Source organism: Cryptomeria japonica, chromosome 4 (assembly GCF_030272615.1).
Source record: "Cryptomeria japonica chromosome 4, Sugi_1.0, whole genome shotgun sequence".
In the NCBI taxonomy this organism is placed as follows: Eukaryota; Viridiplantae; Streptophyta; class Pinopsida; order Cupressales; family Cupressaceae; genus Cryptomeria; species Cryptomeria japonica.
Genome location: NC_081408.1, coordinates 423,070,365 through 423,097,702, shown reverse-complemented (window position 1 = coordinate 423,097,702; position 27,338 = coordinate 423,070,365). Strand labels below are relative to the sequence as shown.

General features: G+C 38.0%; 1 protein-coding gene across 6 annotated transcripts in view; it reads left to right on the top strand.

Annotated features, from left to right (window-relative positions):
- Positions 1 to 3,000: 3,000 nt before the first annotated feature.
- Positions 3,001 to 27,338, top strand: part of LOC131030723 (putative threonine aspartase) — a 328,757-nt gene continuing 304,419 nt past the window's right edge. For 2 of the 6 annotated variants that reach the window (XM_057961643.2, XM_057961635.2), the window contains exon 1: positions 3,005 to 3,274. In XM_057961643.2, coding sequence (XP_057817626.2) covers positions 3,101 to 3,274 — 174 coding nt within the window. In that variant the 5' untranslated portion in view covers positions 3,005 to 3,100. Of the gene's footprint in view, positions 3,275 to 27,338 lie in introns of all 6 variants that reach the window. The other 4 variants (XM_057961620.2, XM_057961627.2, XM_057961650.2 and 1 more) reach the window with 3 other exon arrangements.

Sequence of the window (27,338 nt, the reverse complement as noted above, 5' to 3'; positions counted from 1 at the left end):
GTCCTAAATCAGGGCATGACAAGGGCGTGGTGCCCTTGTCCCCCTAGGATAGGGGCATGGAACCCTTGTCCTAGCCCTATTTTGGGCCCCCTTTGATCCCCCCTTGCATTGAGCTTGTCAATTGTGAAGCAGGAAAAGTTTCTCTATGTCGACCTAAGATGGGAAATTACCTAAATACCCCTAATTAGCAAGTATATGAGGAGCACTTCCCCTCCTATTTGCATAAACGAAATAAGTGAAGTTAATCATAAGCAAGAATAAGCAATAAGCAAAATCAAGTGCAAGCATTCAAACATTCAAGCATTCATTCAAGCATTGAGCATTTCAAGTCTCCTTTCAAGGCTAGGTGTTGCATTCAAGACAAGGATTCAACCATTGAAGAGGATATTTCTATCAACATTCAAGACATCCTATTTCACATATCCATTCAAACAAATTCATCTACAAAGGTATCAACATTTCAATTACATCCCCTCCTTGAGGTGGATTTACTTCAGACATTTCCTTTCATTTACTTGCAACATTTTTCAACCACTTGGTTAATTCCAAACTAGCCCCCCAATCTCAACAACATTTCCCTCTCTTTTTTGTGTGTAGGTTGCAGGTGCACGACTATAATTGCAGGTCTAGGCTTCATTTTCAGAGACAGAAAAACCCTTTTCGGCATGCGGATTTTTTGGAGGACCGTGCATAACTTACACATAGTTCCTACAACTTTTGCTCAGATTTGCACGGAAGCTTCGTCTCGACATTCTATTGCTAATTCCAGGTGCACAACCTCATCCCGCATCTCTATCTCAAGATATAAACATTTCTTTGTCATTTCTGCACTTAGTCTTAATTTGCTTAATTCAACTAATCTATTACAAATGAGGGTTAATTTACTTTCCTAATACTTTCCAAATTTACTGCAATTCACTTAGTATTCACTCTCTTACCATTGGGGATTGGATCTAGTGAATTCAACCCCTCTTTTGAATGTAATGTGTGAAAAATTGAAGGGAGTCCTTTGTGAAACTTTCATCTCTCTTTTGAGGGGAGTAAAGCTTTCCACTTTATCTCCCCTCATCATTTTACACCATATTAAATGGAGAAGAGGAAGTTTTTAGTGCCATGGTTGGATTTTCTATGAGGATTTTGTTTTCTATTAGTATTTTTGGTTTTTTCTTCATGAAATAATAGTTAATATTGTTGTTTGTGTTTAATCGTTTGTACAAATACATTTTGATTATATGAATCTAGGTTATGTAGTGTTAGCCTATACACATGCACAAATTTTTGACTTTTTCTTTTGTATAAGCAAAATATATCATGAAGATTATTAAGAAGAAATAAACAACATTATCGAAACTTGCTTGTAGAGAACAAAGGTTTGATTTGCATCAATGATTTGAACCATGAAGTCATTTTAGTTGTTGTTGAAACTAATTGTAGACACCTAAAATTGTCTAGTTTAAATAAATAAATATTTAATTATCTAAGCCTAATTCTTCTATTAATTGAATAAATCTGTATTTATTTAATTAATTCATTTATCCTCTTCTAGCCTTATTTCTCATTTAAATAAATACATTTATTTATTTAAATTATCCTTTTCCTAAATTAAATAAATATCTTATTTATTTAATTGATCCCACTTCTTCTATTAATTAAATGAATCTTTATTTATTTAATTAATTCATTAGCCTTTTCTACCTATGACACATGTCATTCATCTCTTAATTCTTACACTACCTACCCTCTCATTATTTTATTATTTCTTTTACCTACCCTTTAATCATAGCCGACCATTTATCTTTTACACCTCTCAATCTTATCCCTCCATTTCATATAGTGTCTTCTATATAAGAGGATACTTCCTTCATTATCAACCCTAATCAATCTATGCATCCTGATCAATTGACTACACTCTTTCATATGCGATCAAGCCCACTTGCAACCACACTTCCGTTCTTTGTTGAGCTCTTGTGCATATAAAATCTGAGAGCAAATATATCAAGCAAGATCAATGGAGATAGGAAGAATGGAGATCCAAACCCTATGGGACATGTGATAGTATAATCTTTGTGATTTCATTTGATTTGCATTGTCTTAGGTAATCTTCATATGTTATGGTGGATCTTTGTTTTTGTTAGGCTAGGGTTTTGTGGTTGAATTCATTTAGTCTTTCAACATTGTTGTTATCCATTTTCACCATAAACACTAATAAATGCAATAAAATTAGCAAACATCTTCAAGCTTGCAAGCAATTTGTCCATACTAACAAGGGAGATCCCATTTCCGCTTCTATTATTAAGACATATTAAAGGGAACTGACCATATTGGACATGCTCATGCACCCGTCAACTCTTTCCTTTACCATTTCCTCTATTAACATTTATCTCCTTCCTCCTTCACATCCTCCTTCCCAAATCACCTCTCCATGTCTATTCCTTCCCATAATACATACATGCACAACCTCTTTGTAACCTATGAACTTTCTATTTACACTTCTCACAACCCTTTCCACTCTTGCTTTAACCCTATTTCTACATATAGCTATATTTCTCCCTTCCAATCTATTCCTTTCACTTAACGACCTCCCAAACTACTCTTTTCTAAGCACCTCCCTTTACTCTTTCTTCTTTAACTACTTCTGTTCTCCCCACCTTACCATCTATTTTAATCTAACCTCAGTTCACGACAACATTAATTACACCTAACCCAACATTTAACCAAACCCATATTAACACTTCAATTTATTCAAAGAAAAATTATAAATATAAAATAAATAATATATTAAATACTTAATTACTATTGGACCTTTTGCTTAAAAAAATAAAAAAAATAAATTACTAATAAAAATATTATATTACTCAAAACAATACATAAGAGATTTGTATGTTCTCTCAAACTTCCATCAACACATCCATTACGGCACTATTGCAGGTTCCCTTAAAACTTCCTATCAACCCATCCATTATAACTCTTAAAAAGTGCTGTAATAACATACACATGACAAAATAATCTCCTGGTAACACCAACCAAATGATCACCAATACCAATTTGAATATTGGGCATGGTATAAATAAAATGGCATCAATTTTTGGTGGCATTGGTGATGGAGGAAGAGGCGAACGCTGCTTCAGTGAAACTGCACAAGCCAAATGGCAAGGAAGCAAGATTTTTCGTAGCAGTGCATGTGGGGGCAGGGTACCACGCCCCTCGTAATGACAAAGCTTATAAGAAGCTCATGCGCCGTGCTTGCTTAGCTGCAGCTTCTATTCTCTCCCAGGTAAGGCTCATACTCCATTTCGTATACCATTAAAAAAAAATGGTTTAGCTCCAGTTCACTAATTTGCAGATTTTAACTATAAACATTCTGTCAACTTCATCAACTAAAAACTTTTGTTCAGCTTTGCCTTCTTCATTGACCTCATCAGCTATCTCTGTAATCAGATGCTTTTTGCCACTTTATGAATATGGCTTTCAGAGCTTGGAGTCCAATCTGGTAAACAGGTCACGGAATATCCTGACGGTCCCCTTATGCTGTAACTATCTTCTTAGACAAACTATGTATTAAGTTGGAGATAGTGGAAAACGAGTCCCACTAATTGAATCACTCTCCTCACTTCACTTTATTACCTTCCACCCATGTATACATAATGAATGATTTCCCCTGAATTTCGTTGCATGGTTTAATTGCGTGATGCAGATAAGGATAGCGGGTCAATTTAATGACAACCTTGTCCTTGGCGCTAATTTCCAAAATTCGTCAATACACGAATGCTAACGATTGTGAAAACCATTTGAGAATACCAAGTTCAGATTTTATTAATTCTACAAAAAAGATGAAGCTACAGGCAAACATTTGCTGCTGTAGAACATAACACTTTAGGCTGTTGTTTTGTTGCGACAAAAAAAACATTGTAGGAAGCTATGGAACACGTTACAGGCAACTACGAGTTACACTATAGGTAGCTGCGAGAATATTACTTCCTTTTTCCCATAAAGAAAATAACCCCATATTTTATTGGAAAAGCCAATATTTTGATTGGTTTTCCAACGTTTGCTTGCCGACCCTTCGCATCCCCACCGACTTCTGTAGTAGTAATTTCTGCAACGCTCTCCACTCGCAATGGTGAAAATCAGAATGCCTGTTTTCTTTTTTGCTGTCATTCCTTCCGACCATGTCATCCTTCTGATGCTTCCCATTCGTTTGTTAAAAATACAATCCTTTTCCTCCTGGACTTTCATACCCCCTTTTTCCAGGTCAGGCAAGTTGGCTTCGCAGATGTTGGCGTGATCCATTACATGTCAGTCAACAAGGAAAATGAGCTATGATTAACATGATGTTATTTGCGCGACGCTCTTTTCCTTCTAAAAAAGATTGATTCCGACACATCCAGGTTGAATGGGTTTAACACCCAGCCACTCCTGTTGCCATTTCACTAATCAACATCCTTGTATAATTCTTTAATGGAATCAAATCCAATCACCCCTTCTTGCATTTATGTCAAAGATATTTTTTACTCAAGGAATTTGCTACTTCGATAGATTTTTCACTTCTGTGTTTCAAAACGAATGAGGAACTTTGAAGAAAAAATCTACCCATTTCATATGCCTTTGATTTGACTTAATTTTGTTTTTGATAAATTGCAGTGTTTGGTGAATGAATAAAATAGAACAACTTTTAATGTCCACGAGGCTAAAAATAGCCTATGAGACTTTAATCAACCCTGTCATTCTGGCTTTCTGCCTCTGATATCTTCTCCTGTTCAGAGTGAGAGACAGTTCTCCAATTTTTTCAACTGTCCCCTTGATAAATAAACTGGGTAGTGCAGAAGCTATCAAGATACTAGCATAATTGGCCTTGATGTTCTTGTAGGCATCGCAGTCAAAAAGAAGTATTTTTCTGATTCCACAACACCAGTTGTGCACAAGTCATGTACTACTCTTCCCATGCCTCTTTTGGCCTTTTCCAACTTCTTGTTTCATACAGGAGCCGATGTGAGTTAGTTCTTAGCTGAGCAATCAGAATCTTTGCTCTCAAGAGATATTCACCCCAATGTATGCTTTTTGCTGATGATCACATGCGGAGTTTAATAAAGGTAACATTCTTCTTTCTCCTTAGCATTCGCCCCCACATAGTCTTGTGGAATTTATCTATGAGAAGCCTTTGTTTGTTGTCACTAGGGCGAGCATTCGAGTGAGTGTTCTACTTGTACATCCACTTGCTGTTTTTCTTCATCCAAGACTTCTTTCTCTTGCTTAGGACCTCATAGAAGACAACCTTAAGCCATTTGCTTGCTTCAATCTGATCAGTTATTTTAAGATATCTTATGAGACATATCATAACAATGACTTCAAGAGGAACATCCCAGTTTCAGCTAGCAAAATCTCATATGGGTTTGAAACTTTTATGCGGAACTTACTAGTGATCATGTATCTTTTAATTCTCTCTATTCGCTTCCACTTTGTCTCTGACATGCTGCTAGCCCAAAGTTCACACCAACAAAGCAACACAAGAACAACCAATAACCCAAAAAGAGTCTGAGTAGTTTTCCCTTCCCATAACTCTGCCTCTCTGCATCTGCTTTGGAAGGCATACAATGCTTTTCAACCTCGCAAAGTTCTTTTATTTCTTCAAGCCTTCCAACTAAGCTTGTTGTCAAAGTCAATCCCAAGATATTTGTACTCATTTACCTCTTGAGGAGTGCTTCCCTCAAAGTAGAACTTATGCTGGATCTTTTTCCCTTTTGTTGGAGAAAACCCTGATTTTGGTCCTACTGGTATTGATTTGCATACCAACTGCTCTGCAAAAGTGCTCAAATGCATATAGGTGCTCTTGTAATCCGTGAGCGGATTTGGCAATCAGAATTAGGTCATATAAATATAAAAGAAGCAATATCACATAGTCCCCAAGGAAAATCCCCTCCAGGTGATCAATCCATAAAATAAATTCCTCAGGAAGAAACAAATGTCTCTATTTCTTTAACTCATGCACTATACTATGCTATAGGTCTGTCCTATTGACTTAAAATGACTCCTATTGCTGTCTTACTAACATCCTTGTTGAAATCTGGTAATGTTAACATTGGATGCACGGTTATGTTTTTTCTTCAGAATTTCAAAAATCAAAATTCTTCTTAACTCCTAAGTTAATTTAAATGCTTCTCTATCAGCCCTTGTGGTTTTAATTATTGGTGCACAAATCCCTTTGAAGTTTTGAATGAGCTTTTGGCTAATCCATGAAAACGTTTTCCTTTAAACATACTCTTTACTGTTGGTCACTCCAAATGACTTTCACTTTTTTCTGATCCATCCTTAATCAGTCATTGGAGACCACAAAGCTCAAATAAACTAACTCGGTCTTCATAAAGCTGCATTTAAAAAAAAATTATGAGCAGATTCTCCTTTGTTAGTTTTGGACATTTTCTCAAGTGCATAACTCCTTTGGCTTTCTAAATATTAGAGGATCATCCAAATAAATAATGAGAAACTTACTTTATGGCTTCAACACTTGTTCATTAGTCCTATAAAAGTACTTGATGCATTTGTTAATCCAATCCAAATGGCATGACCAACCATGACACCTTATTGCAACTGTGACACCTTATGGATGTGTCACATCTTTAAATCCAATCTTACTCACCATTTAATTTGACACCAAATTATCTATGCTACCAGCATTAATAATGGCCTTGTTGCACTTAACTCTAGATTTGCATATGGCTCACAAATGACTCTTCCTTTGCACTAGTTCCTTATCCTGCTGCGTTGTTTAAATAGTACCCTCCTCACAGGAGAACTTCTTCTCGTTCTAGCTCTTCAATGTGCTTGTGTGATGCAATTGATTCTTCCTCAGCTTGTACTGCATATGTGCTGGCCTCATCTCTCTTATGGCTGTCATTTTGTGTTTCAAGGCATTCATAAGCTGAATGCCCAAGTGTCCACACCTAAGACATGTTATAATTTTTTTTCGTTCTCTTTCTCTTGAAGGCTATGATTTTCCCCATTGTGCACAACTATGATCATGAGAAGTGCTTGCTTCTCCCTCATGGTTATGCTGTGCTCCTCTAGCATTTAATTAATATCATCCTCTAAAAATTATGGCTCTACCTTTTGTTGTCTTCTTGACAATTCCTCTTTGGCTTTCAATGCAAGTTGATAGGCCTCTTATAGGGAGTGCTGTTGGAACATATACAGCACATCTTTTATGTCCATTCACAGATTATTTATACATCTTGCAACTTTCTCTTGGTATGCCTCATGATGACTGAGTGTATGGTAACCTTGTAGAACTCATCCATGTAGTCCTCACAATGCATGTTTGACTCAAGTTTGTAGCTTCTTCAATATGTCCAATTGATAATCAGTTCAAAGAAATTTGGCCTTTGATTTGACAATCATCCTATTCAAATGAGTAATCTTTTCTTACACCTTGCATATCTCTTGATTTGTACCTCTTTCCACCACAAGGCTGCATGGCATTTTAACTTGGTTTGAGCCACTTTTACTCTCCTTGGCACAACCACCTCCTCAAACTAGAAGTATTCTTCCTTCTTGGTGAGCTAATTGATCAATTCTTTGGAGTTCACAGTGCATGGAAAAGTTGGAAATTCTATCCTAGTTCCTCTTCCAATCCTTGCAATAACTCTAAAGAGCCTATCTTTTTCTGCATCTAATTGTAGTTTTCTGTTTTTCTCTTATTCCTCATCATCCTCTCTTGCTTCTGCGTCAACATCATTCACATTAACTCTTGGTATAAATCCTCTTATCATGTCTTATTCGACAACATCTGACCTTGCTCGAATAACTCTTAGCAACTCCATGACCTTATCTATTCTTCTTGCCACACTGGCAGCTCTTACTCTACCTTATCCAGCTTCTCTTATGGGAGGCATGTTGACACTTTTGTCAATCAAAACTTGCTCTTGTAATCACATTTCAATGCAAGCTGAGTAAAACCTCACAAATCGAACTCAAACCAGCCATGGTATCATATGATGCTGACAAGGATAATGGTCAAATATTGATAACCTTAACCTTGCAATTCAGTCCCGAAATCACTCACATGCTAATCAATTGTGAAGACCATGAGGGACAACTCCAATTTCAGATTTTATTGTTGCTATAAAATAGAGCTTAGGATGCTGGAAAGTCGAAATGGGCAAATTGAGTTTAATCTCTATCACTAGAAGAGGACGAACACACTTGCTGATAACTATGAAGGTACTAAGCAAAAATCAACCACATTGCTTGTACAATTCCTTGGGCTAAGAGGCCTTTGTTTGAATGACCTAGGGGCTGTGAAGTGTCGTTGCAAAACTGTCTTGAGACTTACATTTGTGGGCAATGAACCTCCACCATCTAAGACAATTCTTGGGGTGGTAAAGAAATTGTCGATGTGCACTTAAATATGAGACCCTAACTAGAAGTGAGGCATGGTAGGAGTGTGGTGCCTTGAGTGAGAGAGGTGGGGTGCCATGGTCCAAGTGCATGCAGAAGTAGGTTATCTCACTTATCCATCATCGACTATCAAAATTTGTTCAATCCTTATGGCATCTAATGCCTGCAATGAACTTAGAAAGTAGAAAGTGAGTGAGCTACTAGATTCTATACAAGCAATGGTATCCCCCCCATATCTTGTACCTGTAGTATATAGGGAATTTAAATATAAACTTAAAGTGTTGCCCTTTTGTGAGATTTGATCTCAATTTGAAGCTGGTGGGAACATACTCTTAGCTGCCTAAAGGGGTCATCAACTTGTGTGAATAGTGATCTACAAGAAATAGTCGACTTAAAGGTGAACTTGTGGTTCAGAAGTGAGTTGGAGAGGTCCCAGTGAACTAGATGTCTGTAATGTCCCCATATGTTCGAAATTAGGAAATAGGGACAGTTAACTTTCAAGAGAATCAATTGCAAGAGAATTCTTTTCTTAAAGTCTCTAATAACACTTAAAATGATAATGATTGAAGTAAGATTACTAGTCTATAAAACCACTTCTAAAAGATTGTTCTTATGTTGTACAATTGATATGATATATGAGAACAATATCACTGCTATCTCTGACTCAACACTTAGACATATGCAAGATGATTTGGTCTATATATCTGCACTTAGTGCAATTTAACAATGATAAGATTATCTCTGCTGTCACTGATAGGATTAATAACAATTATGCAAAGAGGATCTTAATATCAATATGTGTTTCTGCTGACAAAATTAGCCTTCTCTGATATGACAATGGAGAGTATGCTAGAAGATGTTCTGATCAGTAGCTGTCTCAGCTATGACAAAAAGAAATATGCTACTCTATATATGTATTTCTATCACTTATATTGATGCTTGATCTACTGTTCCTGATATAACGATATAGTTATGCAAATGTATATAATGGTATCGCTTATAGTGATATGATCCTGTTTCTGATCTGACTTTACATGCTTGCAACGATGATGGTGCTCTCTCTGATATCAAACTTGTTCTATATGCAACCAGTTTTGACATTTAGGCCAAATGCTCAATTAGAGCAATCCAATAAGGATGAAATAAGAACTGATTTGATGATGTTTGATTGAATGGGTTTGAACTCCATATGTATCTTACATGATGGGATGGGTTGCCTTCTAAGAGATTTGTCTCTTCTTAAATATGCCTCCCTATAAGCAATTCGCATCTCTTCATGACAAATTGATTTGTTTTCATAATCACTGTTTAGTATTAATCATTCCAAATCGCTGTCAAATAATTATTTAGATGATTTGAACTTGATGATAAATGAGCATTGATTATTTATGATTAATTGCACCCCTTTGTAATTGTTTGTTATAATCATTTACTTGATTAACTAGTCAATGGATTTGATAAGTCATTAATTGGTATCGTTTGACACCTCTTCAATCAATACAAGTGTTGATGATTCCAGTGGGATGGCTGACTGTTATTTACGGGTCTTGACAGCGGTATGGCCTTCTTCGACAGAATGCATTGTTCTTGGTAACCTTGGCACTGACTGGAGTTTTGTTCATCAATATCCTCTCTGTTCTTACCAAAACGATAATGAAGAATGTATATTATGATGTTATGAAATGATCTCCTTATGTGATTGGTATGTCATTGGTATGTGCTGCCTTCATGATGAAGAGGGATTTGCATAAGAGACCTTCATGAATACCTGTGGAACGTTAATATTATGATCACTGATTCAGTATGCAGTATGTTCTTAAAGCCTTCATTCCTTGATTTGAGAATGGGGAACAAATCTCTTGTCTTCATTACTACATCTTCCTTTCTATGCTTTACTTGGATCTTTGATAGAAAAATCGTGAATTCTTATGGAATAAGATGATTTTCCCATAATGTCTTCATGCTACAGTTTTTATAAGTATACAATTACATACTTGGTCTATGTACAGATATGGTTATTTCCTAACTACTACCTACTTGAGAATGTTTACAAGGCTGCCACCCTTGATCACGTGATTGTTTACTGCTTCTTATCATTAGGTTAAAGATGGGGACATCGCAATGTCTATTGGTAGATATCATCTCTACTTGCTTGAATAATCACCACCTTCGAGGGAAGTGTTAGAGTAAAGGTTTTAATTTAATCATGTTGATTAAATTACCTTTATTCCTCTCTTAAGATTTCACTTTAGTTTGCATTTGTGACATTTAATAATTATATTAATTATTAAATGTCTACCTATTAGGGTTTCTTTTAGGGTTGCACAATATCCTTTTATAAGGATTCATCATTGTAATTTATCTCTCTCTTGGATGAATACATTTTTCAGCTTTCAAAGCACCCTTGCTTGTTTGTCTCCATCTCTTCTTTCTGTGACAGGTTATTTGCATGCAGGTGATCTTCGGGGTTTGTGAAGTTGGCTTTCTCAACTTCGCGGTTTTTTGTTTTGAGGAAGGCACAGCCAGTTTAAAACGCAGCGCCGCCCAGCGGCCACTGCCTGCCTGCCGCCGCCGGCGGTCACCACCGGCCGCGGCCAGGTAGCTCCCGCCGCGCCGCAGGCGACGCCTGCAGCCGCCACGCCGCCCGTGCTCCGCTGCCCGTGCTCCCAACCCGCGCGCAGCCCGCCCTCCGCCGCCCAGCTAGTGCGCCGCCCACCACCACAGCGCCGCCCCTGCGCCCGCCCCTGGTCGCCCAGAGGACCAGGGGCTTATTTTTTTTTAAGCCCTTGAGGGCTTAAAGGGCCTATTTGGGCCTTTTTGGAGCAGTTTTACTAAATCGGGTATAACTCGGGCATTTTAGCTCGGATTTTCGAATGAAAATAGGCGTTGGAAAGCTGGTTCCGAGCCCGATCTAAAAGATGGAGATCTTTTTTTCTGATTTTTCCGTTTTGTAGTGTTTTTTGCCAGTCGAAGTCAGAACAAGTTTTTTGCACTCCAGGAGCCATATCTTTTGCATACGGACTCCGTTTTTCGAAAGCGAATAGGCGTCGGAAAGGTGGTTCTGTGCTCTTTCCAGATCTATCATGTATTTTTCCAGAATCTACACCAGGTACATTTTATTCAGTACTTTGTGTTTTAACACATCTGTCACTTACTTGGACGTTTCAGACTTGGAAATAATTTGTTTGCATGGGATGGCTTCATTTGATCTGCTTTATCAGTATTAAAGTCATTTAGTCTCAGATTTGTTAATTTGAAGAGTTATCATGGGTTTTTCTACTCACCCTTCAGTTGTATTTCTAGAACGGGGTAATTATGAGTCATGGGCAAAGGGCATACTTACACACTGTAGGTGGCTTAATATTTTGCCGTATTTGTATGATCTCATACCTGAACCAGCAACTTTAGAGGGAAAAATGGCTTGGGATATCATTAGAAATCACATAGTAGGAGTTATTTTGTCTAGTGTTGATTCTGACACTGTGTGGGCTATATCGGGCATTGATTGTCCTCACTCACTTTGGACACGTCTTTGGGAGATCTATGGAGACCCCAGTCTTTCTCCATTCCCAAAGGATCCTGCTTCAGATTGTCTTGTACCCATTGGTTGGAGAGATAACACACCTTTTGATCATGATACTTTAAAGGAACTTCAATATTTAGACACCCTTACATATTCCGATGAATCAGAGGATTGTCTCACAGTTCCTACTCTTCAGACTGAGATTATACATGTATCAACATCATCTCCTTTTGTTCCTGATCAGTTTGATATTGCCTCTTCTTTGGCTCCTATTGATTCAGCTAAGCAGGACATGATACATCTTTTAGACATGGCTACTTGGGATTCTTATCTTGCAGGCATTTCGTCTTTGTTTGTAGAGTCCTATATTGCAGACTTGGAGGATTACTTTGAGGATTTTCAGCTCCTCTTTGTTGACAGTCATATTCCAGCTATTAGCCCACCATCATCTGTGCATTCAGAGGTTGCAGTTTTTGAGTCTTCAGTTCAGTTTGGATTTGACATCTTTTGTTTCAATTCAGACAGAGGGATTCTTCAGCATCCTATTATGGCACACATCTTGAGACAGATTGATTCTTCTCTCTTCACAGGGTTTCTTCATCTTCGTCCTTTGGATCCATTTCTTCCCAAGGGGAGGAATATTATATGCCACTTCAGGATCTCTTTTTGGATTCTACCTCAGGCATCCATATGTGCGACAGGAGTTTCTTCATTGTGGGGGGGGCTTCTAGTCTCTTTCTTTTTCTCCTATGGAGACCATTGTATATGTACTTATATGATAGAAGTTGTCTATGGGGGGTATCATGTTATCCACCTCCTATCCTTATGTTATTAGTGCATTTATTTCTTTCATCTCTTTTTGGAGTAGAGTTTTTCCCATGAGGTTTTCTCTATTTCTCCACTTTACAGAGATTTGGTTGTAATTGGGTACCTGATCAGGCCTTGTTGCCGGGACCCAAGTTTACTTTCTTGCATTGTAGTTACCTTTGCTTTCTTGCACATGTTTGTAACTGCACTTTTGCTCATCTTAAGGGGGGGTGTTAGAGTAAAGGTTTTAATTTAATCATGTTGATTAAATTACCTTTATTCCTCTCTTAAGATTTCACTTTAGTTTGCATTTGTGACATTTAATAATTATATTAATTATTAAATGTCTACCTATTAGGGTTTCTTTTAGGGTTGCACAATATCCTTTTATAAGGATTCATCATTGTAATTTATCTCTCTCTTGGATGAATACATTTTTCAGCTTTCAAAGCACCCTTGCTTGTTTGTCTCCATCTCTTCTTTCTGTGACAGGTTATTTGCATGCAGGTGATCTTCGGGGTTTGTGAAGTTGGCTTTCTCAACTTCTACAGGAAGAAGTTGAGGGGGGGCATCGAAGGAGTAGTAGAAAGGAGGGAGTCAATCAATAGAGATGTTGATTGATTGTAAAAGTAAAGTAGCCTCAATATACCGACATCCTCATTGTCTAGTGGGACCAAAAGGTATGTTATAGTGTGCTAAGTAGGGGTACCTCCTACACCTAGAATTTAAATCACCCAAGGAATTTAGTAAGCGAGCTCAAGAACAAACACTCAAGTTATATTGGATGGGCATTAAACTCTGCTTGGACAATGCATCGAGGGACTTTTCACTTGCTTCAAATTATATGTTGCAATATGAGAGTTTGGACCCTTTTGATTGAAGCCTAGTTTGTGGTCCCAAAGTTGGGGCTCCAAACCTCAAAACCATAGAGAATTGTGGTTTTGGTAATTGCATCAAAGAGGCACATCTTAGAAGGCATATCTTGGAAGTGTATTTGTAAACATTATTTTTGTCTAGGACAAAGAGGGATGGATAGTCCTTGCAATGGTGTGATTGAGATGCAAGCCATAGAAGGAAGACCCTATGAATTGAACACCTTGGTAGATATAGGTCGCTGTGATCTTCAATTGTCTTCACTTTGTACAACTAGAATTGGAAAGAGAACCCTAGGAGTGTTGAAGACTATGATCTTAGATTTACAGAGTTTCATCATCAAGAAAAAAACATGAAAAGTTGGATGGAGCTTAGAAAAAGAAGGGAGCTCCAACTGTATACAACTCAATCAATTTTTTGTAGAATTTTATAGGGCTTATACAACTTGAGTGCTAGCGTCTACTAGGTTCATCTTCTAGGAGAATTGTTTGTATGGTTGTAGACAAAGAATACCCATGTCACCAATGGTGAATGTGCACTTTGAATGGTGTTGATGAGATTGTTGCTTCATGTGATTTTGAGGGAATTATACAATTTAAAAATATAATAATTCACTTTATTTCCCTTACAAAGACCTTTTTGAAATAATAATATTTAATGTGTAAAGGCCCCCTTACCTAGGCATCCAACTTTTAAAACGCTTGATCATGTTCCCAACAAGCTAATACTCAAAGAAGTTCTTTTATTATTCTCAATGTTAGAAAACACTATTGAAATATTAACTAATAACTTAGTATATCACCCAAGTTAGGGAAAGCTCCGAAAGTACATCGAAATTGAACTCTAATAATACAAACGTGATTTTGAAGACTTGGGATGATGATCGGAGTCAACAAAGTGACTTACTAAAAATCATAGTTTAGTGGAGTTTCCTGATGGGGGACTGTTAAGTTCTGTCATTCATGTCAAAATGTTTGTTAAGATGAATTTTCTGTATAATGCTAAATCAATCGAATTCAGTGATGTGTTCAGCTTGGTACACATGGAAGCTAGTGTGCTTCAGTTTGAAGAGAGTGTTTCAGTTTGAAGACCTTGTCTTCTTCTTCTGTTTGTGCCACTTGTATGATGTAATTCATTACTTTTGCTAGTGTCCTTTAGTGAATTCTTAGACTCAGATAGTTCTCATGTTTTAGTTTTTTTTGTTGTTGTTTCAGAATTGTTTTTTGCGGCTAAGAGTCTTCTACAGGTGGTGCTGTGTGTTACATCGCTCATTATGCGTTTTTGTGATATGGTTGGTGGTTTGTGTATGCCGTATAAGAATTAAAACGACTTTCAGATTTTCGGAGCTTTTCAGTCTGGCAGGTCTGAGGGGAATTCGATGCCTCTCAGTAGTAACGACTTGGCATTTTTCTTACGACAAAGTCACAGTAGGAACATTCTACAAAATCATGCCATATTTGTTGGAATTGTTTTTTTGAATCTACTTGCCGTCTGTTTTTTCTTTTGGCGCTATTCCCTATCGGGTGTTTTTGAAATTATGCATCGAACGTTAATTATTTTTACAGTTGAGTGCGAGTCTGTGTTGATAGCCACTGGGTAAAAAGTTTTCTTAATGCCTATGCTATGCCATGCCAGGTGTTGTCTCTGTGAACCTTTTTCGAAAATTTTGAAGCTATACTTGTCGCATCTCTTCTGGCCGTTTTTTAAAGTGTTGGCAACGACAACGCTAGCTCTTATCGAGTGTTCATTTTAAATTTGATTGGAATAATTTTCTTCTGTAACTGCCGTTCTCTGAAGTGCGATTTGTTCTGGTCAGTTTTTTTTTCTGAAACACAATATTCGAATGGCTAGATACAAATGAAGTTAGTAATGACGCAGTTGTGTAGTTGAATATGCAAGTGAAGGGTCACAAAATATGCGATTAAGAATTTATGCTGCAAGAAGGGTGTGTTGAGATAGCAAGTCGAATAGAATGTTTTGGACTTAGCTTCGAAGGAAGTTGGAGATCTATGTCACATCTTCAAGAGTTGGTGTGTGTAGAGTTTTAAAATTGTCGTGTCTTCATAAAAGGATCTTTGACTCTTTACTGTGAAAGAAGAAGAGTTTTTAGCAGTTTTGTTTAGAAGAAAGAGGTTTTTAAAAATTGTCTGAGTTACTTGTTTTGTGATGGGCTCACTTTCAGAAAAGGATGGCGTCTAGTGTGTGCTTTAGATGAACTGCATATAACATCTTGAATCTACTTGTAGAGAATGTTTTGTTTTGATTGAAAATGGTTGCCGTCTGGAATGTTCGACTGGGCTTATCTGAGAAAATCAACAACTATTAATGAGTTGTATTATTTCTCAATTTCAAAATACTTGTTTGTCAAGGTTGGTGCCTTATTTGTGAAAAGGGTTGGTGACTAATAGTGTAGAGAGCTGAAGCTCTTAGTGAGTTGTAGCTCACTTGCATATGTAAACAAGGTTGTAGCCTTCATTTGAATTAGTATACCGTGGTTTTTAACCCTGTTGGGTTTTCCACGTGATAAAACTGTGTGTTCGTCTCTCATATTGCATGCTCTATATCTGTGGTTTCAAGTTTTTATTTGTGTTAAAACACTGATTCACCCCCCCTCTCAGTGTTTTCTATTCATTTTTCAATTGGTATCAAAGCCGGTTGTGATGAACCCTTGCTGGTTCAACTCTTCAACCTGCTGTAATTTGTAGATCTTCTTTGTAATTTTTAATTATTAAGATGGTCTTTCATAAATAGACAGAAGTTGCAGAAGAGGGTTTCTTTAATTTGCAACACATATTGAATAATACATGAATTTAATCAACTGAAACAATGAATTGGAGAATTTAGAAGCATACCCTTAGGTCCTTAGCCAATTTATTGAAAAGAAAGAATAAATCAGCAACTTACAAAGTTCTGATTTTTATTCTGGAACAATTCAAATCTGCTCTTATTTAAATACTAAGACACCCAAACAGTGAAAGATGGTGCCAATAAATGAGCAAGCTGTGTGTTTGGGAAAAGAAGCCTCCAAACCACAGAAGAATCAACAACAAAATAGTAAATAGGAAAACCCTACAACAAATCTGCCTTGTAAGAAGCCAAATCTGCCCCAATCAACTCAATTTGACTTCTGAATGAAGCCAACCAAGCTGCAACAATTTGATTGATCTTTCACAATCTCAAAGCTACTGAATTCTGAAGAATGCACACTCTCCAAAACAGGTCCAAACCCTAGCCGCCATAGCCAAGTGCTCAGAAGAAAATGTCAAATGCTCAATATCAAGAATGAGGTTTAATTTCCATCTTGGCTGCCTAAATACCCAAAAGGTGCGATTTTTGGCAATTAGGGATTAAAAAATAATAACTTTCTTTTAGGGTTCCCAACTTAACCTTAAAAGAAACGCCTAGCTTAGGAGATAATGAATTTTCACTTAAATAAATTTAAGTGATGCACTTTATGATTTTATATTAATATTTCATTAAAATATTAATTGCCTGTGGAACCACTTAAAAATTCATATCTCCCTCATTATTGCTCTGAAACTGAATCTGTCAGAAGCTAGGGCCATAGTTCGCCATGCCAATGAAAATAGGACCATGTCTATTTTTACCCATTTTTCCCTAAAAAATGGGAAATCCTCAAAGTGTCAGAAACTGATGAAACGAAGACCAGAACTGAACTCAACACTAAACTAGAACAAATAGATAGACGACTCTTCAAGATACTGCACTACTGACCCCTTTATCCATACTCTGTTAGCCTACAAGGGTCCAAAAATAGGCCAACTCCTCAAACCCAAGTCCTTGACTAGGATGGGGACATGACAGTCTGCCCTCCCAAAATTTGCTTGTCCTCAAGCAAACTGAATGCTGGATGCTGTAAAATGTTATCATACTCCCAAGTAGCATCCTCTATCGGCAAATCCTTCCATTTAATAAAAAATCCCCCGATGACACTTCTCCGCAAATGACGCTCTTTGAACTCCAGAATGGTCTCAGGTACTAATACTAACTTCCCCTCATCATCTAAGGGTGGTAGAACTGTAGAAGGAACTATCTGTAGAACTAGTAAAGAAAATGAGCAAAAATCCAGTGAGAGTTCAGAAGAAGACTCTGAGGATGAAGCGACACATCTTGTTAGGAAGTTGAAAAGCGGCTCTGGTAAATACAAGGGCAAGCTGCCATTAAAGTGCTTCGACTGTGGGAAAATTGGTCACTTTGTATCAAAGTGTCCTTATGAAAAAGAAAATGACAGCGATGATGAAAAATAATCAAGGTTCAAAAACAATAAGAAGTTTGTGAAAAGAGAAAGGAAGTTTCAAAAATTTAAGAGAAGTCTCTACTCCAAGGAAGACAGTGACTCTTCTCCTAGTAGTGAAGAAGAAAATCAGAATGAAAATCTTGTTCATGGCAGCTGAAGACATTCAAGTAGAAGTGGATTACTTTGTTGAAGAAATGTGGAGGTTGATCTTGAACAAGAGCTGATTAGTGCTCTTAGTGAATTAAAAGACCAAAAAAAGAAAAATCAAAATCTTAAACTGCTGCTATAGGAAGAAAATGGCAAAGTTTCTAAGAATAATGCTGCACTAGAAGCTGCTGGAAAACTTATTGAAGACCTTAGAGTGCAGATGGAAGAAGGTAAAAAGATTGAATGAACAAATGATTTTATTGACGTCCACGAGACTGATCAGTCTATGGGACCAAGAAAATCATAGCACTAGACCCTTTGAATTCCTCTCCATGTCAGATCTCCTGCTATGAATCTTGACCAGATAGCTAGCCGTTTGGTTGATATTGTCCTCATCAAATAAATGATACATGTTGTCGAGTTTCAAGATAAACTCATATTGAGCATGTATATCATCGTAAGCAGTGCACTCAATGAGAAAGTGGCGTTTAGTCTCTATAGCACCCGCCTTGCAGAACAACCAAGTTCTCTCCTCCCAGACCTCTTTGGGTCTTTGCCACCTACCCGTTTCACATTTGAGATGATGTGAACCAGTCCTTAGTTGAGCAAGTAACAACTTTGCCTTCCCTTTAATAGCTGTCCCTAAGTATGCTTTCTCATCATGTTCTCCAGTTGGGTTAAACTCTTTGATGTAATACACCTTTTTACGACCAATGTGATTAGTCCACATGGCAGTTTGAAACTTTTCAACAACGAACTTTTTTATTTCCCTAGGACATTCGTGCAGTCGGATGTTCCATTTGTTCAACCACTTATTGTTTTGTTTCATCCAAGTTTTCTTTCTACGGTTAAGACCTTCTTCCATCACAATCTTGGGCCACCTTTGGTTACTCATGTTTTCAACCTTCTTTAGGTAACTTATTAACCGGATTATAGCTGATGCCTCCAACGGAAAAGTACCTGCTTCTGCTAAAAGGATATCATAAGGCACTGAAGTTTTACCTTTGAGATTGCTTGTGATCAAGTGCTTTTGAATTCTTTCTAATTGTCTCCACCCACAATTTGACATGCTGCCCCCCCAAACCTCGCATCCATATAGAATAACTTGTGTGACCAGTGAACCGAAAAGAGTTTTCTTGGTTTTCCAATCCCACAACTCAGCTTTTCTGCACCTATTTTGAAGTAAATATGACGCTTTCCATCCCCCCTGTATCCTTTTCGCTCTACAAGTTTCCCAACTAAGTTTAGTTTGAAATTTAATGCCAAGATATTTGTATTCTTTCACAATTTCCAGCGGACTACCTTAAAAAAGAAATGCATTTTGCTTAGCTTTCCTCTTTAGAGAGAAAATCATGATCTTGGTTTTGGTAATATTCACCTCCATCCCTACCTCTTTACAAAAGTGCTCTAGAGCTCTTAAGTGATTTCTCAAACCATGAGCTGTTTTAGATATTAGGATAAGATCATCCGCATATAAAAGTAATTTCACCATATAGTCTGCAAGATGGACACCTTCACCTTCCGACATGCTTAACCATGTTTCTAATTTATCAATAAACCAAACAAAGTGGGAGATAGAGGGCACCCCTTCTTAATGCCAATGTCACTACCAAAACACTCGGACATTCCTTCACTAGTTCTGATTTTACCTCTAACTTTCTCATAAAGTCTATGGACAACCGCTCTATATATGTCAGGTATACCCAGATCTTCCATTCTATTCCAAAGTTTGTCTCTAGGTACCGTGTCAAACGCTTTCTTAAAATTCACAAAACAACAATATGCTTCTTCCCCTTGATTGTCCCATATTTTCTCTATCAAATGCCGAAGAGTGATGCAATGATCAATGGTGGAGTGTCTAGGTCTAAAACCAACTTGACCTTTGGCCCTTTTTCCTTCCGCTTCTGCCCAACTGTTGATTCTATGCTCCACCAAGCTCCGAAAAAGTTTGCCTAGAAGGGGCTTGACCATAATAGTGCGGTAGTTAGATGGGTTGTTGATATCCGCACTCTTAAAGAGAGGGATAACCACGCTAGTTGTCCAATTTGCCAGAAAACCATCTCGTATGACCCTATTGAAGATACCCTTTATGTGAGGAGCAAGAAGCTCAACTCCCCACTTTAGGAATTCCGCTTGAAGCCCATCAATACCACTTGCCTTACCATTTGCTAAACTCTTTATTCCCTACTTGATATCATCCATCGTGAATAACTCCATCGAAGTGGTCACAATGGGAGGAAAATTATTATCCTGTAACTGCTCATAAAGAAGCTTGGCATAATCCAACCATTGGGCATCTGTAATATTGTTTTCAGTTTGTTTTCTCCTTTGCTGCAATTCCTTCCAGAAATCTTTGGAAGTGTGTTTACCAAGATAGATTAACTCCTTCCTTCTCGCCTGTACATAATCTTCTTTTTTAGTTTGAATGAGTTTTGTGTACCTCTTCCTATTTTCTTTGTTCATACCTTTCCCTTTCAAAGATCTCTTGGCTGCCTTACACTCTTCATCATATCATGGGTTAGTCGGGAAAGTATTCATAGCCCTCTTCCTACTGCCAGTCCTTTTGCAGGCGCTCAAAGCCTTGTGTATTATAAAGATCAGCAAGTTGCTATGGACATGATCCTCTTCCGTATTGAATCTTTCATCAGCCAAAATACTATTTATTTCATGAAGTTGCTGTTTAAGGACAACATTAAAAATGTCCCTGTTTTCTTGGTTTATGAGGATTTTTCCTGGTTGAAGATCTCAGAAAACAGTTCAAGGACAAGGAGGCTACTTGTGAAAAACTTGAAAAAGAAATTGTCTCATCGAGAAAGCTTGAAAAATACTCTCAACAGTTCAGTAAGGAAAATACTTTTCAGAATAGTACTATGACACTAGATGGCTTATTGAGCTCTCAAAAGTAGTCACTTGACAAGAGTGGAGTTGGTCATGATGAAGGTCAATGTTCTAAACTTTCTGGAGGTGAACAATGGAAACCTAATGCTGGTTTTGTTCCTAAAAACATAAATGGTAACTTCAATAAGTTTTTTAAAGCTAAACAAGCTCGTATGACTAGTTACAACAATGCTTATTTCTATGGTTATTGTTTTTCTTGTAACTACTTGTTGTGACCTTTTCACACATCGCCCCATTGCTAACGGGGACCCCCTCTTTTCCTGCTTTCTGCGTTGTTAGGTTAGGGTTTTGGCTGCTTAGTGGGCAATTTTGTGTTTCCCGTGCCCAAGTCTCGGAGTTTTTGATCATGCGTAGTGCCGTTTAGGGTTTTGAGGTTATAGGATCAAGTTGCAAACGTTGGAATTTTAATGATCCTAATTTTTGTGTAAGTGTTGACCTTTTTGAGCGTTAACGTGTTTTTAAACATGCGCATCAGTGATTTTAAAGTGCCAAGGTATTTTCAGACCTTTTGGAGTTGTTTTCTCACTCCTAAGTTATTATTCAAGTTGATTTCGCACTTTACCCCAACAAATTTCCTTGTGTTTCGCTCAGATCTTTGAAAAATTTGCCTAAGTTCAATTGAGTTTTATCAAGTTTTAAAGTTTCTAAGCGATTTTGAGTGGCTAAAATGTCAAATTCCTAAGGGAAATCCATATTCCAAGGGTTAAAAGGTCAAAATTCCATGCTAGAGGTGCTTATCCCCTCATATTCTAGACTACCCATCCTTTTCCCCCACTCAAAATCCACACTACACATGGGTTTCCCCTGAAATCAATACTGGCTATGATTTTCCACCATTGTTTATCCATGCCTAGGTCGTTTTCCCCCTGGAAGCATTAAAATTTGACAAAGTGTCAGGATTTTTCCAGACTGCCTTCGTTTTTCCACCGTGAGTGCAAACTGGAGTGCGGATGAAGTTGAGGATGATTCCATGCCTGGGTCGATTTTCCACCAGGCTGTTTTGTGACAAGTTAATGCGCATTTTTGTGCAGACTCTCAGTCCATACCCAAGTCGATTTTTCACTGAGAGCAATATGATGAGTTTTGAGTTCGGATTTTCATCCAGACTGAGGTCGAAATTCCACCAGGGAGTGTTTTTTGGAGATGAAGTGAATTTTTGTATGGATTCTCTATCCATGCACATATCGATTTTCCCCTGGCCTATTTTGTGTGCATTTTGATCAGTTTTAGCATGGATTTTTATCCATACTAATATTGATTTTCCCTTGGGAATATTTTGGTGTTTTTAATGATTTTTAATGGGATTTCTTAATCCCTAACTATATCGTTTTCCCCAGAGGCTCAATTTTGACTTAAATTGAAATATTTAATAAATGAGCCCCATTTTAATTGTTTTTAAATGATGATTGATGATTATTTAAAATTTTAAAAAACAAAATTAAATAATTTGCAATAAGCATTTAATGTTTTTACTCTTCAAGAAGCAAGTTAGTTTTACCAAACAAGTATATAAGCAAGTGTTTTATCCCACATTGCTTGTGTGGTGAAAGTGAGAGGCAAAAGCAAGTATAAGAGAGGAGTCTCCAATAATATTTTATTATTTAAGTTTGCCAGGTGTCTCCATGTTTGGCGATTTTTCTCTCTTATTGGCGAATTTTGGCGGAGTGTTTGATTGAAGGCCTCCATTTTTTCCAGCTCGGCAATCCTTTCCATTGCTGCCATTGAAGATCATTTCCAGATTTTCGATTTTTTTGGGTGAAGTTCGCCATTGTGGTGAAAATCACGATTTGGTGGAGATTGGCGATTTTTTGGTGTTTTTTCTCTACCATTATTGCTTGCTGTCCCAGACCTTCATTGCAGACTGTGTTGCAGATCCGAGCTTGATTGAAGACATTTTTAGAATTTTCTAAAATGGCGCCATAGCTGAAAATTACGATTTTGGATTTGGCAAGTGTTTGTGCCATTGTTTGGGGTAGATTCCTTCACACTTGGTGGCTGCCATCATTCCCAGCTTGTTGATATGTTGCAGATCTGAGTTTGTCGTCTATTATTGCAGCTTGTTCAACCTCCATAGCTGGCTGGAAAATCAATTTTCAGACTTATGCCTTGTTCCCAGCTATTTTGTGCCTTAAGAGATTTTATCCAAGGAGCTGATTGGAAGCATTTTCAATCAATTTTCAGAGTTATCTTCCATTGTTGTAGACCTGAAACTCCATTGTAGGGGTGCTGTCCTCAGAAAACAATTTTTTCCAGCCACCTACCTACTTTGCAATTTCACTTGGGAAGCATTTTTGCTTCATTCCGGAGTTTATTTTTGAGTATTTTATCATTCCTAATGGTGCTGGTAAGTCTTAAAACTTCATTTCCAGATTTGTCTTCAAACTAAGTTTTCATTTCCAGCCCTACATACACACATTTCCAGCCCTACATACACACTCAAATTTTCTTATGTTTGCCTTGGAAGGTTGATTCTCATCAATTTATGCATATCTAGATGATTACAACATGTTTTAAAAGTTTAATTTTCAGGTTGTCTTCAGATTTTGTTGACCTCCATTGTTGATTGCGAAAGGTGTCCTCAGACATACTTTGTGTGAAAACACAACCTTTCACACCTTTCCTTAGTCACTGCTGATCCGGTATACTCCTTTACACTTTAGTTTCACAATTTCTAAGTATAAGGAGGTATTAATGAATTTTATAGAGGGTTTCAATGCCCTAGTGTTGTCACATTTTGAATCTAAATGTCAAGATCTACCAGGAGTGTGGACTATTTTCCTGACTTTATGCTCTAATTAGCTTAAAATCTTTAGAAAGTCAGGAATATTATTTATTTTCCTAAGTTCGTACAGGTGCGATGTCGAAGTTCGGATTTAAGGAAAGGAAAGAATTGCCGAAGATACTGGAGATTGGATTCTATCCAGAGCCCAAGATTTCATCCAGATGGAAGGAGATCATAGATACAAACATGCATTTCCTAGACCTGAACCAGATGCGACAGCGGATGTTCGGAGTCGGAAATCAGATTCCTTCCCTGGCATATGTGAACATTATGAAGAGTGGTATTTTTCATGCCACTAGATTTTCACAGTCCATACAGTGCAGTGAGCTTATCTTGGAGTGTGCACGATGTTATGCTTCTCTCACGCGAATGATCAAAATTCCTAAGGGCGTTGTTATTGCCTACCTTGTTGAGGATGCTATTGTTGAGGTGTTCGGAATTCCACGCGGAATAGATATGAAGGATGCGACCAAGGATGAATAGAAAGAGCGGTACACGAAGAAGATGGGTGCTTGCAAGAATATGATAAACAAAGAGTGGATGATTGAGCCTAGGCTTCATCATTCCAAAGCTCCCAAGACACTCATGTGCACAGACTTCAAAGAGGAGTATAGTGACTTAATATTCCTGCTCAACAGAGTGATGGGGATGCCGCAGGATGCAATATCTGATGGATGGATGTTCTATTTCATCCAGGATTGTCTTAGAGGAACATTGGTAAATTGGTCTAAGATTTTAAGTGACAATCTGGACTTTTAGTTGAGGAATGTAGAGCAGTCCAAGTCATTCGCCATGACTTCCTACTTGATATACTTGCTTGCACGGTTCGTTTCATACAAAGGACTGATATGCAAGGGTGAAGTCGGGAATGGGCAAGGACAATTCAGGAGTCATGAATGCTACCCCCAGTTGAGCATGTACAAAATTGAAGACTATAAGAGAGTGAATGACGTATTCACTATGTACATCACACGGATGCTGCAAGGCGGAATCCACAGAAGATTATCCAAGGAGGCAACAAAGCTAATAGAGAAATATGGATCATGGTACATTCAGTTTCCCACTTTCACGTACCTTAGGATTCATGGGTTTCAATCCGAACCCTACAAACTTCCTAGCTATCCGTCTGACAGAATGATCATGTTGGAAGTGGTGAGACAACTTCTAGAATTTGATGCCATTCAGAGAAAGAAGCATAGGACAGACATGACATTCCCTATTTCAGTTGGGAAGACATCAGAGGTTAGCTAGTCTGCCTTAGCCGCCAGCATTGCGAGTGAGGAGTTTGCATTTTATTGATTTGCAACCTTCAAGAAAAGAGAAAGATAAGAAAGTTGGAAGGATCAGGGGAGAGAAGTTCATCCACAAAGTAGACATAGAAGATTATTGGGCCAACCTGATGGATGAGCAAGCAGTGAAGAGAAGAATGTGGTCCAGAATGTCAGTGGATTTCATGAGGAAGTGTGGACTTTTCCTCATTCTTGATCAAGTGTTAGATGACAGGGATCATACGCATCCACAGTATGAAAATGAAATGAAGAAGACAATCTTATTGCCTAATTGGTCAGAGTCAGAAGAGGTTGATCTGAATGTATTGATGAGAGAGGTCTTGAGTTTCTCCCGTGCATGGGTAGATATACAGATGAATAAGTTAGTTGATATGGGTACTCCCTTCACTTATGAAAAGATGAAGCCGGAAGAGTCTACTTCCGAAGATGATCGGAGGACTATCAGTGATGTCAGGATTCATGCAGATGAAGAGAGTCAAGCTCCCAAGAAAAGGAAGAACACGTCAGGAGAAGTCAAGGCCAGAGGGAAGAAGATTGAGGAGGTGAAGAAGAAGAAACAAAAGACTATCATTCCTCCACCTATCACTCCTTCACCACCTCTCAGTGTCTCATCAATTAAGGTGATTGAAATAATAGAGCAGAATAAGGAAACCCAACAATGTTCCAACACAGTGATACTACCAGAGAATATTCAGGAGTTACATGCCACAACGACATCTGCACCCCCAAATGAGAATGATGATCAACTAGGATCCCATACTGTCCTTTTGGAAGATAGTTTGGGAAATGAGATATACGATTTGACCAGGAACAATACTAATGATGATGATGATGTTATCTCGGCATTGAGAGGACTTGATCGAGAAATGTGTCTCGATGATGGTATGGAGATGGCCGCTATTCCTGATTGGCTGATGAGAAGTATGGAGAAAAGTAAGAAAATGATAGAAGTAGAGCCTATTGATAACATTGATGATTACCTAGCTAGAAGTGCTAAGGAGAAGGAACCCAACAGAGCTGAGATTTTGTCGCACATAGCTAGAGATGAGACAAGAATGCGGATTGCGCAGGTTGCTTTTCCTATTGCAGGCGTGACAGCGGACATTGCTACTCCTATGGATTTCTAGATCACTTCAGTTGCCCTTGGCCGTACATCAAGAGCACAAGAGTTTCAAGAGGTTGGTGATAACCTCAAGGCAATGGACGCAAGGTTACACAGTGAGATTGCGAAGAAAGAAAAGTATAGAGAAGAGAATATCAGACTTAGAGAGTATATTGCAGGGATAAGGCGTGAAAATCCCACCCTTATTTCCCCTATTGCAGTTGACTATGGAATACATTCACACTATGAGGCAGCGAGAGATACACTCTCAGAGGTGGAAAAGTGGATTGAGAGTACAAGAAAGCAGGTAGATGATTTCCTTACTCAGTTTGTCCAGGCATATGATAGGACAACAGGGCTCGTATTTAGAATCCAGTATTTGGAGGGAGTTTCAGAAGAATTCCGGCCTATTCAGGAGAAGACTATTCCACGCTTCCAGGCTTTGAAGAGGATTCCTAATTCCACCTTGGTCAGCGAGAACATTGTGCACAGTGGAGACAGATATGATTTCCATGGTTGGTATTCTTCATTAGCCATGAAGAGATCAACTTATGAGAACGCCTAGTCGAGTTGTATGGAGATGGAGGGATTGATTCATGACATTTAGATGAAGATCCTTGTCTCAATTGAGGAATTATTGGGTGTTGATGTTAGTGATGCTAGTGGTTTACACTTAGGCCAATTAAGAGACAAGATGAAGTTTATGTATTTTTGTCAGTTGGACTTATTGAAGAAGAGTCAGATAGATGACTTGGTCTCTTTGTTGATTCATGTTCATAGTTCGCAGAAACTCATGCCAGATTGGAAGAACACTTTGGATGCTTGCTCGGATTCACTGGACGTGATTGATTTGCAGCGGGATACCTTGCCTAGCATTTCCATGGAGGAGTTAGATTCAGTATTGGCTAGAGTCTTGGAGTATGTTAGGAGCGAGAGAGATGTAGGGAGGAATCTTCTAGAAGATTCTCTATTTGATGACTAGGTATCTTTTTATTGGGTCATATGTAGGTGGCGCCATTTTTGACGTAAACCCTAATTAGGGCAATTCTAGGGTTTTGTTTGCATGATCTTGGCCGTTGATCTTGGATCAATCTTGGCCATCCATTTTGTAAGAGACTCTATATATACCTCCTTGTCTCTCATTTGTAAGAGAGTTTTTTTTGTAGAATTGTTGGTATATGCTGCAGCTATTTGAATCATAATCATTGTTCAATTGTTGGTGATTTTGCTCTTGAAGTGTTGTCTTTGCATTCATGGTTCTCAATTCC